The sequence below is a fragment of the Muntiacus reevesi genome, chromosome X (assembly GCF_963930625.1).
Source record: "Muntiacus reevesi chromosome X, mMunRee1.1, whole genome shotgun sequence".
NCBI lineage: Eukaryota > Metazoa > Chordata > Mammalia > Artiodactyla > Cervidae > Muntiacus > Muntiacus reevesi.
The window spans coordinates 80868523-80884670 of record NC_089271.1 but is presented as its reverse complement, the minus strand read 5'-3'; the positions used below and the strand labels follow the sequence as shown (position 1 = coordinate 80884670).

At 34.1% G+C, this 16148-nt stretch overlaps 1 protein-coding gene across 8 annotated transcripts in view; it reads right to left on the bottom strand.

The window, feature by feature from the left end:
* The window catches only part of LOC136154110 (protocadherin-11 X-linked), an 823611-nt gene that overhangs the window by 701600 nt on the left and 105863 nt on the right, over window positions 1-16148 (bottom strand). For 2 of the 8 annotated variants that reach the window (XM_065916355.1, XM_065916354.1), the window contains one exon: window positions 14142-15576. The exons of 4 other annotated variants lie outside the window; for them this stretch is intronic. Coding sequence is in view for 1 of the 4 variants with exons in the window: in XM_065916354.1 (XP_065772426.1) it covers window positions 15532-15576 (45 nt within the window). In the remaining 3 variants the exon portion in view is untranslated. Of the gene's footprint in view, window positions 1-14141; window positions 15577-15875; window positions 16061-16148 lie in introns of those variants that run through there. 2 more of the 8 variants (XR_010660476.1, XM_065916356.1) reach the window with 2 other exon arrangements.

Below are 16148 nucleotides of genomic sequence, written 5' to 3'. Positions count from 1 at the left end.
GTACGGTTATACTTAAGGCAGATTTGGCATATAGCTATGGTAATTTTTGAGTTAGATTGATTTTATATAGGATTGTTCCCCCAAAATAAATCAGAGTAACAAATACATTTTGACTTTAGCAGATGAAAAAAGAGTAAGTGAGGGTGTGTTTTATGAATGATAATGCTTATCTTCCCAGGGCCATGTCATTTTGAGATGGTACTTTTGCTAAAATACCTAAAAGCAGTTTGTGGTTCTGTGGTATATGGACTACATTAAGATCAAATTGAAAAATATGATATTAAAAACCATACAAATATGAAGGGAAAGTTTGTTCACTAGAAATGTGGCAATGTATTACTCTTGCAAGCTTTTCCTGTTATTGAGCCCTTAGCCTTATCTTTATATTCAATCTTCCACTTTATTACCCTATCCTATTATTGGTTCTACATTCCCAAGGTGTATGTTCTGAAGAAAATAGCCACTGCATTTAAGATTGCTAGTAATTGCTTTTATTTTATCTGGGATAGCTGGAAAACTCTCAATAATTATAAACAAGCGAACAAAACATTATTTTCCTACTCATGGTGATGTTCATTTCCTTTACACAAAAAGGTAAAATAAATAATGATTTTTTGTTAACAATCACTAACTAGTATGGAAATGTTTTCTAGTAATGTTGGCATTCCAGCATCTTGATATAAGGCTGCTTAGCAACAATATGAAAGAAAACTAGCCAAAACAAAACCACAGTCTCCAAGGATACTTCCTGCATGCAACTTAGATTTTTTTCTGTCATAATAAGAACCAAAGGAAAAACATACCAATTCAAGAACTATCTGGTTTATTTTCATTTCTAGGAAGTAGGTGGTGTATTTGCTTTCAGTGTGTGTGTCAAGAAGTGCATTCCTTAAAGACGTTTATGTGTTTATGTGTATGCATGCTTCTGTAATACACTCTCAATTTTGAGAAGGTATATGCGGTTTCTGAGTTTTCAGGGTAGCTCTACCACATTATAATTTGGATGTTAGCTACATTTGTTATCCCACGGCTTTCTCCATCTGTCCTGTTTTCACAATTTGATAACTTTGAATTTCAGTATTGAGGGGAAAGAAATAAAATGAGTTCTATCTGTGATGACAATTTCATCTCAATTCTTTGGTGACAGTTTTTATGTATATAAAAGCACATTTTAACTAGAGTTCTCAATATCTGTTTGCTATAATTCATTATGGGAAAAATTTCTCTATTGAGGACAAGAACACATTTTTCTTACTGTATTTATAAGAAATGTCACATTGAGATGCTCCTTTTGCTAAAATACCTAAAAGCAGTATGTGGTTCTTTGGTATATGGACTCCATTAAGATGAACGGGTTAAAATTTCCCATTTATAATTTTAAGTGCAACTAATGGATGGAAAATGTAACAAGAATAAAATTAACTGAATTAAATAATTTAAAATCTCTCTAAGATTAATGAAGAAAAATGACATAACATCAATTTTTTGGAAATAGTTTCCAGAAGCTACTGTTTGAAAGGTTATATGATCTAGTCATTTATTAAGAATTTGCATTTTACAGGGATTATGTTAGTTTAATGTTAAGAAACAGGAAAGATATTGAAGAAAAAGGTACCATCCAGGCTTCTTTCATTTTTAATAAAATCACAGGTAACATTCTTTCATTTTATCATATTCTCTCTGCTACTAAAAGTATGTTTTCTAACATTATCTCCACAGTTACACTTCTACTTCACTGACAGTGGGTTAGTTACTTTTGTTGTTCTCACAGAAGTGTCTTAACCAAAGGAAGTGCTCAATGCAATTCTGGTAAGTCGTTCAGTTTTATGGAAGTACCAAAGTGCAACATACAGTCAAGGAACAAGAAGTAGTAAGTATGAAAAAAATGTGGGGTACGTGGAGTAGTAGGAGATAAGGATGAGCAAGTAGATCTAATTAAACATGTAAAATCTTTGAAAAATAGAGTAATTAAGGTTTTATCTGATATGCAACATCTGCTTTATTGACTATGCCAAAGGCTTTAACTGTGTGGACCAAAGCAAACTATGGAAAATTCTTAAGGGGGTGGGAATACCTGACCACCTGACCTGCCTCAAGAAATCTGCATGCAGGTCAGGAAGCAACAGTTAGACCTGGACATGGAACAACAGACTGATTCTAAATACAAAAAGGAGTATGTCAAGGCTGTATATGGTCACCCTATTTATCTAACTTATATGCAGGCTACATCATGAGAAATGCTGGGCTGGAGGGAGCACAAGCTGGGATTAAGATTGTTGAGAGAAAAATCAATAACCTCAGATATGCAGATGACACCACCTTTATGGCAGAAAATGAAGAACTAAAGAGCCTCTTGATGAAGGTGAAAGAGGAGAGTGAAAAAGTTGGCTTAAAACTCAACATTCAGAAAACTAAAATCATGGCATCTGGTCCAATCACTTCATGGCAAATAGATGGGAAAACAGTGGAAACAGGGGCAGACCTTATTTTTGGGGGCTCTAAAATCAATGCAGATAATGATTGCAGCCATGAAATTAAAAAACACTTGCTCCTTGGAAGAAAAGTTATGACCAACCTTGACAGCATATTAAAAAGCAGAAACATTACTTTGCCAACAAAGGTCCACCTAGTCAACGGTGTGGTTTTTCCAATAGTCATGTATGGATGTGAGAGTTGGACTGTGAAGAAAGCTGAGCGCTGAAGAATTGATGCTTTTGAATTGTGGTGTTGGAGAAGACTTGAGAATCCCTTGGACTGCAAGGAGATCCAACTGGCCCATCCTAAAGGAAATCAGTCCTGAATATTCATTCGAATGACTGATGCTGAAGGTGAAGCTCCAATACTTTGGCCACCGGATGTGAAGAACTGACTCATTACAAAAGACACTGATGCTGGGAAAGACTGAAGGCAGAAGGGGACGAGAGAGGATGAGATTATTGGATGGCATCACCAACTCGATGGACATTAGTTTGAGTAAACTCTGGGAGTTGGCCATGGACAGGGGGGCCCGGTGTGCTGCAGTCCATGGGGTTACAAAGGGTTGAACACGACTGAGTGACTAAACTGAACAGAAAGGGGTCATTTTTTCTCTTCACTTGATCAAATCTGTGTTTTAGGAAAGTGTTTTGGGTACAGGATTAAAAAAAAAAAAAAAACTTGGATCAATGGAATTAGGAAGCAGGCCAAACTATTAGTAGTGGAACCAGTAAATCATGATGAAAACCTGAATAACTAAGTTCAGTTCAGTCGCTCAGTCGTGTCCAAATCTTTGCGACCCCATGAATCACAGCACAACAGGCCTCCCGGTTCATCACCAACTCCCAGAGTTTACTCAAACTCATGTTCCTCGAGTCGGTGATGCCATCCAGCCATCTCATCCTCTGTCATCCCCATCTTCTCCTGCCCTCAATCTTTTACAGCATCAGGGTCTTTTCAAATGAGTCACCTCTTTGCATCAGGTGGCCAAAGTATTGCAGTTTCAGCTTCAGCATCAGTCCTTCCAATGAACACCCAGGACTGATCTCCTTTAGGATGGACTGAATGGATCTCCATGCAGTCCAAGGGACACTCACGAATCTTTTCCAATACCACAGTTCAAAAACATCAATTCTTCAGCACTCAGCTTTCTTCACAGTCCAGCTCTAACATCCATACATGACCATGGAAAAACCACAGCCTTGACTAGACGGACCTTTGTTGGCAAAGTAATGTCTCTGCTTTTTAGTATGCTATCTAGGTTGTTCATAACTTTCCTGCCAAGGAGTAAGCGTCTTTTAATTTCATGGCTGCAATAACCATCTGCAGTGATTTAAAAAAAAAAAAAAAAAAAGTCTGACACTGTTTCCATTGTTTCCTCATCTATTTGCCATGAAGTGATGGGACTGGATGCCATGATCTTAGTTTTCTGAATGTTGAGTTTTAAGCCAACTTTTTCACTCTCCTCTTTCACCTTCATCAAGAGGCTTTTTAGTTCCTCTTCACTTTCTGCCATAAGGGCGGTGTTATCTGCATATCTGAAGTTATTGATATTTCTCCCAGGAATCTTGATTCCAGCTTGTGCTAAGTGGAAAGGGTTTAAACACGTTCAAGGTATTTTAGAGGCAAGATCAACAGTATTTGGTTGCTATTTGAGTGTGACTCTGAAAAATGTTGATGACTTTAAGATTCTTCCTGAAATGGTTTAAGTAACTATGCTTGCTCACTTCAGATTTCAAGGAATTGGGAATGAATACCTAATACATACTTGTAAGATACTCTGCTAGTGATACACATAGACACCCACACACACACTCTTCTAATTATTTCAATAAAACCTTTTAATTTGTTTAAAAAAAAAAAAGAAAGAAAAACCTGTATATTCAGGGATTTTCTGCACTAGAAAAACTGAAAGTTTTTTTTTTTCTTTTAATAAAAACATACTTTCCATTAAACTTGCTGGGTAAGAGACTTTTTACACTAATAAAAACCAAGAGAGAACCTTGATTGTTCCACATCTCTACCCTTTAAAACTCCATCCCTCACCATAACCATTATCATTCTCTACATTTGTTTGCTCATAGTAGCAGCTTGAGAAATATTTAATTAATCTCATTTGAACTCATTGTAAACTCCATTATGTATAGCACATTCTAAGAAAAATAGTAGTTAGTAAGTGGTACCATATTAACAATGTTCAAAGAATTTGAGTACAACAAAATGCACAAAACTAAAACTTTACTTGAATATGAGTCACTTCAATCTACTTCGTTGCTTTGGATCAGTTATCTCGCAATATTAGTGACCAGGGATGCCAATATATAAAGTTCTGGTTAACACAACACAGATAATGAGTTATACCATCAAACTGCAAGATATTAATGTGCTAAAAATTATTTTAGGATCCCTGGTGATGTTAATGAAATTGGTAGACTCTGCTGACAACAAGCACTTCAAAAAATATCAAAAAATATGTTATTGCAATGCAGAAACAATTTTATTTATAGCTTTTTCACTTATACAGATTTACACGTATTTTATGCACTGAAAAATACACCAAATACAACCAGTGTTAGTAAATATATGTATTCCAGTTTAAAGATGCTCCATAATAGTCACTCCAACATATTTACACAAAAACCTGCTTATTCCTTTTTTAAAACTACAGCTACAAATAATGAATCAAAAACAAAATTTTAAGAATGTCTGTTTATGATGGCTCCTGTATTTTTAATCTTCATAATTTTAATGTTACTTTACACAGCTTTTCTATAATGGCAGTTTTTAATACTGACTCCATTCAAAAGCAGAAGTGATAATTATACACATTACCCAGTCTAAAAATTGAACTTGTTTTCACAAATATTTCCAAAATTCATGCTATTTGTAAAAGTATATGTGTGTATACACATTCATAACTAATTCTGTAAGCATGTATATGATTATGGCAAATCCATATCTTAGCCTTTGATGGAAATATAAACCCATAAAGTTGCAGATTTATGAAACTAAAAATCTGACATTGTATAGAGCACTAAGAGTTATTTATGTCTTTTTTTTTGCTTGTTTCAGAGATATTGAAAGTAAATAAGGTACTGATTCAAATAAAGTGGATTATTTTAATGAATTGTTTTTTATATGTTTTAGTTATACCAACTGGGTAAAAGTTGACCATTATTGAAGGCAAATTTATCTTAGCTTTTTTTATGTGTGCAAAAGAAATAGAATCTGCACAGGTACTTAGATAAGGAAAAAAAATAATTTTTCATGTATAATTTAATGTTATTGGATCTGTGACCCTTCAGGAAACAAGAAAACTTTATGAAGGGATGCACCACAGTTACATTAGAGGCAAAGCAATTTGGAAGTAAAAAAAAACAAAAAAACAAAAAAGCACATAAGCATGTACTGAAAATGCACTGGATATGACAGGAGTTTTATTAAATAAAAGGTGCTGTGTAGGATGATACAAGGGATAAAGGATAATTAAAGTTTGGAAGTGAGGCATGAGTTTAAAAGAAGAGAGAATAACATTGGAAATGTAGATGCATGATCTTTGAACAAGTTGTCTTTTCGCTTATATTACTTTTTCCTGCTAAAAATTTGACAAACCCATAAACTCAAACATGTGTGTACTTATTATACATACCCTAATCCATTTTAATCCCACTGTATTAGAATTACATACACATCAAATTAAAATGAACTTTCCTCTAGACTCACAATTAGGTATCTCAATTTTAAGAGTTTGATATGGCTGTCTTTCAAGTTCCACACCTAAAAAGACTTCATTGTATGTACCTCATCATTTCTAGAATTTGTGAGTATTTTGAAATAAATGGGTGTATAGTCTTGCAACCAACTAAAATTTATGTATGTAAAACAGAATTGTAGCACCATGTAGAATTTCGTTGTTAAGTGTTATCAATTGCTCTAGATTCGGATAACGATAACTTCATATAGCATGTCACTTTTTGTCCTATTTAAAATGAAAAAAACATAATATTACTTTGTAGCACTAGATAAAGTCTGTATCTTTATAGAGTCAAACAGTTTTATCAGATAGACAAAATATACCTGTGTTCAGTGAAAAACTGCATTTTGGCTCCAGATATTTTGGCAACACATAGATAAAGCTATGATACCTATCTGGAAGAGAACTCAGCATCTTCTCCTGAATAACTACATGTGAAAAAATGTAGTTATTCAATCTGAATATCACAAATAATGTATTTAACTATCTACAAGAAAGGCACCCAATACATAGTTTTGAATGAGTGATCAAATAAAATTAATAATAAGATATAATCTCTCATTTAGGAGTTCATAAATCAATTTTCCAGAGTCCATGCAATTCCATTTTTCTGTCTTTTTTCTCAGCTTGAATATGAGACAAGGTCTGTGTTTATATATCAAAAAAGCTGATCAAATTTGTTCTTGTGTGTGTGTGTGAGGTTGTGTTAAACTACTTCGAGGTTGTGATACTGAAAAACTATTTGAGCTGTATATTTGTTTTACTGGAAACATTTTTGTTTCAGGTGATAGCATTTATGAGCAATTCTGTTTAGTTTTAAAGTATTATTGTAATAGAGATCTACATTAGTTTTGAAACTGAAGTTAGAATTGATATGTAATAAGACAAGTAAATACAATTTAATGCTTATTTTTGGATTTCTGCAAAATGTTTTCACCATTATTATATACTCATTTACTTTTAACAACAACCAAATAGAGTGAAGTGGTATTACACAAATTTTCTCTAAGTATCTAATGAAACCATTATTTTGCTATCTAATGTGTTTTATCAAGTATTAAGACAAAAAAATGAAAATACTTTGAAAGTGTATTTCAAAGACAACAACATTCTATGAAATAAATCAATGAATAATTAATAAATGTAAGACTCCAGGACAAGGGAGAAAAGTGCAAATATTTCTAGAATATCTACTGAAAAATTTCGTTTTGATTATCATGTCAATTTGACTATCTGAAAACTAATAGAATGTGTCTTTTTTTACTTCACAAAAACACTTACTCCTAATTGGATAGTACAGTGTATGTGTAGATAATTAAATATAATTAATCACTTATAAAGAGAGTTCATTTTAATTGAGAATATCTAGAATATGAAAAAGGTAAGAGCTGGTTATGAGACTTTTTCGAAATAATTAGGTAACTTGGTTGTTATTCTAATGGAACTGATGGCAGATAATTAGATGGCATTCTTTTTATTGAAAAAGCTTTTTCATCAACTTGATATTCTCACTAAGGGGAGATTAGTCTCACAGTGGAGATACACAGCATGCCTCTTTATTATATCTTCAACTAGTCAGACTCTGCTATTTAATAAATATGTCTAATCATAAATCAATAAAAATAAACAATATGTATAACAATTAAGCCAATTACCTCTATGTGTAAAAAATTCTACATGTATAGTATATCATAAAAAAAGAACAGAATACTTCTTTAATTTTAAAGTGCACCACTTTTAAAGGTTAAACAGAATTACCAAGTGAAGTATAAAGAAAAACTTACTGGAATAGCTTGAAATAAAATCATATAGTTTAAAAATTCTTCATTCAAAATCTATTTACGATTTACGAAATTTTTCTACAACAAATGTGTACTGCATGTCCAATAAAAATAAAGGCATATGATTATGATACAGTTTTTAAAAGTCTGCTCCTAATTCAAATACCACATAAGGCCACAGGCCTTATGAACAACCATAATGCATAAAAAAATTGCAAAGTAGTTCTATTGAAAAATAATTATATACAACACATATAGTTTCATTGCCAAATACAGACTGAAATTGAAGAAAATGGAGAAAACCACTAGACCATTCAGATATGACTTAAATCAAATCCCTCATGATTATACAGTGGAAGTGAGAAATAGATTCAAGGGACTAGATCTGATAGACAGACTGCCTGATGAACTATGGATGGAGGTCCATGACACTGTATAGGAGACAGGAATCAAGACCATCCCCAAGAAAAAGAAATGCAAAAAAAGTCAAATGGCTGTCTGAGGAGGCCTTACAAATAGCTGTGAAAATAAGGGGAGCAAAAAGCAAAGGAGAAAAGGAAAGATATACCCATTTGAATGCAGAGTTCCAAAGAATAGCAAGGAAAGATAAGAAAGCCTTCCTCAGTGATCAATGCAAAGAAACAGAGGAAAACAAAAGAATGGGAAAGACTAGAGATCTCTTCAAGAAAATTAGAGATGCCAAGGGAATATTTCATGCAAAGATAGGCTCGATAAAGGACAGAAATTGGATGGACCTAACAGGCAGAAGATATTAAGAAGAGGGGGCAAAAATACACAGAAGTACTGTACAAAAAAGATCTTCACCACCCAGATAATCACGATGGTGTGATCACTCATCTAGAGCCAGACATCGTGGAATGTGAAGTCAAGTGGGCCTTAGGAAGGATCACTATGAACAAAGCTAACGGAGGTGATGGATTTCCAGTTGAGCTATTTCAAATTCTGAAAGATGACGCTGTGAAAGTGCTGCACTCAATATGCTAACAAATTTGGAAAACTCAGCAGTGGCCACAGGACTGGAAAAGTTCAGTTTTCATTCCAATCCCAAAGGAAGGCAGTGCCAAAGAATGCTCAGACTATCACACAATTGCACTCATCTCACAAGCTAGTAAAGTAATGCTTAAAATTCTCCAAGCCAGACTTCAGCAATAGTTCACTTGAACCGTGAGCTTGCAGATGTTCAAGCTGGTTTTAGAAAAGGCAGAGCAATCAGAGATCAAATTGCCAACATCCATTGGATCATTGAAAAAGGAAGAGAGTTCCAGAAAAACATCTATTTCTGCTTTATTGACTATGCCAAAGCCTTTGACTGTGTGGAGTCACAATAAACTGTGGAAAATCCTAAAAGAGATGGAAATACCAGACCACCTGACGTGCCTCTTGGGAAATCTGTAGGCAGAGCAGGAAGCAACAGTTAGAACTGGACATGGACCAACAGACTGGTTCCAAATAGGAAAAGGAGTACATCAAGGCTGTATATTGTCACCCCGCTTATTTAACTTCTTTTTTTTTTTTTTTTTTTTTTTTATTTATTTATTTTTTTTTTTTAAATATTATTTTATTAGTTGGAGGCCAATCACTTTACAACATTTCAGTGGGTTTTGTCATACATTGGCATGAATCAGCCATATAGTTACACGTATTCCCCATCCCGATCCCCCCTCCCACCTCCCTCCCCACCCGAATCCTCAGGGTCCTCCCAGTGCACCAGTCCCGAGCACCTGACTCATGTATCCCACCTGGGCTGGTGGTCCGTTTCACCATAGATAGTATACATGCTGTTCTTTCAAAACATCCCACCCTCACGTTCTCCCCCAGAGTTCAAAAGTCTGTTCTGTACTTCTGTGTCTCTTTTTCTGTTTTGCATATAGGGTTATCGCCACCATCTATCTAAATTCCGTATATATGTGTTAGTATACTGTAATGTTCTTTATCTTTCTGGCTTACTTCACTCTGTATAATGGGCTCCAGTTTCATCCATCTCATTAGAACTGATTCAAATGAATTCTTTTTAACGGCTGAGTAATATTCCATGGTGTATATGTACCACAGCTTCCTTATCCATTCATCTGTTGATGGGCATCTGGGTTGCTTCCATGTCCTGGCTATTATAAACAGTGCTGCGATGAACATTGGGCTGCACGTGTCTCTTTCAGATCTGGATTCCTCAGTGTGTATGCCTAGAAGTGGTATTGCTGGGTCATATGGCAGTTCTATTAACTTCTATGCAGAGTACATCATGAGAAATGTTGGGCTGGAAGAAGCACATGCTGGAATCGAGATTGCCAGGAGAAATATCAATAACCTCAGATGTGCAGATGATACCACCATTATGGCAGAAAATGAAGAGGAACTAAACAGCCTCTTGATGAAAGTGAAAGAAGAGTGAAAAAGTTGACGTAAAGCTCAACATTCAGAAAACTAAGATCATGGCATCTGGTCCCATCAACTCATGGGAAATAGATGGGGAAACAGTGGAAGCAGTGTCACACTTTATTTTTTTGGGCTCCGAAATCACTTCAGATGGTGATTGCAGCCATGAAATTAAAAGACGTTTACTCCTTGGAAAGAAAGTTATGACCAACCTTGACAGCATATTAAAAAGCAGAGACATTACTTTGCCAACAAAAGTCTGTCTAGTCAAGGCTATGGTTTTTCCATGGTCATGTATGGATGTGAGGGTTGGACTGTAAAGAAAGCTGAGCACTGAAGTATTGATGTTTTTGAACTGTGGTGTTGGAGAAGACTGTTGAGAGTCCCTTGGACTGCAAGGAGATCCAACCAGTCCATCCCAAAGGAGATCAGTCCTGGGTGTTCATTGGAAGGACTGATGTTGAAGCTGAAACTCCAATACTTTGGCCACTTGATGCAAAGAGCTGACTCATTTGAAAAGAACTTGATGCTGGGAAAGATTGAGGGCAGGAGGAGAAAGGGACGACAGAGGATGAGATGGTTGGATGGCATCACCAACTTGATGGACATGGGTTTGGGTGGACTCCGGGATTTGGTGATGGACAGGAGACCTGGCGTGCTCTGGTTAATGGGGTCGCAAAGAGTCGGACATGACTGAGCAACTGAACTGAACTGAACTAAATATCGTAAGACCTTTGAGTATGCTAGAAATCTGAATATTTAAAATAGGCAAAACTTAGCAAAATCTAAGAAAAATGTGTATTATACAAAAGTACCTCCAGGAAGCATTTACAGAGTGCTGCCCAAATTTTTATAAGAATATTTATGATTTGCTTGTCCTATAGCACTTCGGTTGAGATGAGTTTTCATATCACACCTAGCTAGAAGCACAATTCCAAGATCTAATTAATTGTGACTAATGCAGGTGACAAAATTGTAAAATGAGGCAGTATTATTTTGTTTTAAAATTAGATTAGTAAATATTGTACAAAATAATGATTGATTGAATCTAAATTCAACTTAAAATACTATCCTAACTGTAAATTTTATCATTGATAATGTTAACAGGATGCTCAGCAGAAAAAAAAAAAGCCTACATAAAAGATTAACTAATGGATATTTGAAAATTGTTTTATAAGTTTTTCAATTTAAGTCATTGAAAATAAAAGTAACTGAAGCTCAATTCCAGAAAAATAAATGACCCAATAAAAAATGGGCCAAAGAACTGAACAGACATTTCTCCAAAGAAGACATACAGATGGCTAACAAACACATGAAAAGATGCTCAACATCACTCATCATCAGAGAAATGCAAATCAAAACCACAAGGAGGTACCATTACACGCCAGTCAGGATGGCTGCTATCCAAAACTCTACAAGCAATAAATGCTGGAGAGGGTGTGGAGAAAAGGGAACCCTCTTACACTGTTGGTGGGAATGCAAACTAGTACAGCCACTATGGAGAACAGTGTGGAGATTTCTTAAAAAACTGGAAATAGAACTGCCATATGACCCAGCAATACCACTTCTGGGCATACACACCGAGGAAACCAGATCTGAAAGAGACACGTGCACCCCAATGTTCATCGCAGCACTGTCTATAATAGCCAGGACATGGAAACAACCTAGATGCCTATCAGCAGATGAATGGATAAGGAAGCTGTGGTACATATACACCATGGAATATTACTCAGCCGTTAAAAAGAATTCATTTGAATCAGTTCTAATGAGATGGATGAAACTGGAGCCCATTATACAGAGTGAAGTAAGCCAGAAAGATAAAGAATATTACAGCATACTAACACATATATATGGGATTTAGAAAGATGGTAATGATAACCCTATATGCAAAACAGAAAAAGAGACACAGAAGTACAGAACAGACTTTTGAACTCTGTGGGAGAAGGTGAGGGTGGGATGTTTCAAAAGAACAGCATGTATAATATCTATGGTGAAACAGATCACTAGCCCAGGTGAGATGCATGAGACGAGTGCTCGGTGCACTGGGAGGACCCAGAGGAGTCAGGTGGAGGGGGGGTGGGAGGGGGGATCGGGATGGGGAATACGTATAACTCTATGGCTGATTCATGTTAATGTATGACAAAACCCACTGAAATGTTGTGAAGTAATTGGCCTCCAACTAATAAAAATTTTAAAAAAATTAAAAAAAAGTAACTGAAAAAATGTAATGCCATGACTATTCTACTTGTAAAAGTAAACTTTTATATTTAATGCAAAATAAGGAAATGCATTTGGCAATTTTATTTTTCAATTTATGTACTGTGGATTTTAATCAAAAGAAAATAATAGTCCTTTGAGTGCTTCCAGGGGTGAAATCATATAGCATATTCTAGTTAATCAATTAGATAGTCCCTAAAAGTTTATTTGATGACAATTCTTAAGATTTGCTTTCTGTTTCCTCTATTCACTGGCTAGAATATGAACCAGAGAGAGCATCAATGACACTGCATTGAGAATATTCTAGGAGTCCATTAATGGCAACACAAGAGATGGGAAAATATCTGAGATTTTGTAAGCCAAACATGCAATAACAGCAATGATTAAATTAAAAGTGTCATTAAAGCAACTGACAAAGAAGGAATCAACTAGAAAAATACATATTTTTGTTCTCTCTGGTTCTTGTGAAAAATGAGGCTCAATGTTGTCCATACTGTTCTCAAAGGGTAATATTATTTCTTCAAGCATAAGCAAAGGACAGATCAAGGGTAGTTAATAATCAAAAGCAGGATCCATTTTCATCTATGGCCAAATTTTAAATACTGTTAAATCTCAATCATCATTAGTTTATATGAGTAAATATTTAGCCTGAAAGAGCAAGAAAGAAATCAGTTCAGAATTTCCTTTCTCACAGAAATAGTATTCTGTGAGATGGGATCACTAGCAGCTTTAAAAATAGTTTCTATTTTCATCCTTTGCAAAGATGACACCCAAGCAAATATTGAGGGATTCTGAATAACTGTTTCAAGCCATTTTCATCTTCATATATACAAAGGAGTAATTAGGAGTTTTCCTTATTACAGTCAAAAAGGAAAGGGTCACAGAAGTAGAAGAAAATGAAGTGTTCTCTAGTTCACAGAATGTGTCATGAAACAACATTTTAAATGCTCTTATATAATAATTATATGTACAAATGGTCATGAAGCCCCAGTAGTTGATCATGGGACATGTGAAGTATTAATTCATTTTATTGGGCTTCATCACTTTACTCACAATTGAACTGAGACTATGGATTTTAGAAACTCCTACTCTTAGTACACCATCTTGGTACCTGCAGGGCATGGACTCCTAAGAGTATAATGAGTTGGCTCAATTTTGACATTCCTTGAAATGGTTTGAATTAAATTGAAATATTTAATTTAAGAAGTGGGAGAGGAATTATAAGGTTATTCTATATGAATAACTTTCACAAAGGTAAATTTTAATTTTAGGTATTTTTCTACAATAATTGTTTATAAGTATTGCAATACAATATTGTAATTTATGTGAAATTCTCTTTACCAGTAAGAGCTACAATCACAATCTTTATTATTAACTAAGTTATATTTAAAACACCAGATAGCAAGTATTTTCAAGGAATTTGATATTAATGAAGGTACCAGAGACTCTGTACTGAGTAAATGGAAATGCTAAATTTTAACAGGAATCTTTAAAAAATATTTCCTACATATTAGATATACAAGAATTACACTAATTTTAAATGTTAAATAAAGCATAAACCTCTTATAAATACCTCTACACCAAAGAACACTTCAAATAAGACACTAATTTAATGTACATACATAATAGACCAAATTCTATTCTCACTTTGCAAGGTAAGATGATATACAATGAAGCATTTGAATGAGAACCCAGGAAACATCTTGTTATGTAATAATTTTAAGGGTCCTTTATACTCCCTTGTTGTCGCACAAAATCTTGTGTTTTTTTAACTTTTATTGGTACTATTAAGTTATAAGAAGCTTAAAAAATACAATATAAAGTTGAGAAACATCATTCCTTCCTCAATAAATACATACTCCCAGTTTGAGACTTTCAGTCATTTGTATAGGAAATTGATTGATTAACATATTGTGGAGAATAAGTTAAAGGGCAAATTACTCAAAGCAATGGAATGTGTTCAGAAAATTAATGCCAGAGAAATAATGTAGATCTATTTAGCTGTGACACTAGTGTTGTATATTTTCCTTTGTAGTTTCAAAATTAAGATAAAATCTTTCAAAATATACTATTTAAATCCTTGTCTCTACTCTTAAATGACTGGAATTATGTTTCATTATATAAGAAATACCAACATGTCTTATCCAAAATGTCAGGGAGTATAAAGAACTGACATTCTTCTTTTGAGGTAAAAATTAAAAAAAAAAAACTTATTTTTCAGTATTTATAGAAAAAAGAAACATAATTACAGTAAAAATAAATTTTTAATGATTAAAGCAGTGAAATAATACGATTATAGTCAATATAAAAACCTATTAAAATTTGTTTATATAGTCTAACTTTTAAGCAGAGTGATGGATATTTATACTTATTTTCTCAACATCACTGTATTAGTGAATATTTTTCAAAAAACCAACTAGAGTGTTTTTGGTTGTTGCTGTTTGGAGTATTAAAGAAAATCTCTTGCCCTGGATACCTTTCAGAGGGTAGCTTGGATAATTCAGCTTCACTTCCAAACTCCTGGAGATGATGTTTAAAATCTTCAGCAATTGAACAAGGCAAGTAATTCCATGTTTCATGATTGATATACTAACCATCAGTTTGTGCATCAAGACACATTATATTACATCACAATTGTTGACATTCAGAGCAAGCAAATGAATAAACAGCATGATAAAACATTTTGTAATCACACTGCACAATTTCTTCCACAAATTTAAAATTGTTATTGCAAATTATAGCCAAAGTAACATGAGGTTCAGTGGGACATAATTTTTAATGTGGTTTTTGTTTTGCTTGCCTTTATAGTGGGAAATCCAGGCTACAAGATTAGTGATCTTAGCCAAATTTTGAAATCACAAATCACTGAGTTTTTTGGAAGGGGAATGGAATTATGTTGTTCCTAGAAAGTTATATCTCACTGTAGATTTCAATAGTTGATGTCCTGGAATCAGTCTAGGACAAGAAAAATAACATGTTATCAAAATTAGGTGGCTGTGTTCTAGGAGTCTTAGTTGCCAAGCATGCTATGTGGCTAAAATTCATATTGCTAAAATACAGATACACAAGATCAATGTTATGGAACTTAACAGTGGTGAATATCAATCCTATTCCAAGCTAATTCAGACTCTTCTTACCATTTCATGTCCATGTATAATACCTACATTCATGTAGCCATGAATCGTTTCTTTTTGAAATGAAGTATCTCAAATACATGGTTAAGACAGTGACTTGCACACAAAAGGCCATTTCAAAATAGTAAATTCATTTATTTCATATTTTCCAAATACATTTTCTTCACATTTTAATGGGAGAACTGTGTTAAACAAGGTTTCATTTTAGCATTGTATCTCTTTTATAGAAGTATCAAAATTGATTCTAAAATGATTATTCTTACTATTTTTGCAGAGTCACACCAACCAAACACTATCTGCTTGCTCTGAAAGATGGAAATAAAAAGCAAACTGTAGGATCATCTTTCAAACTTCTTGTTTTAAATTTCTACTACAATATATACAGAAATGCCA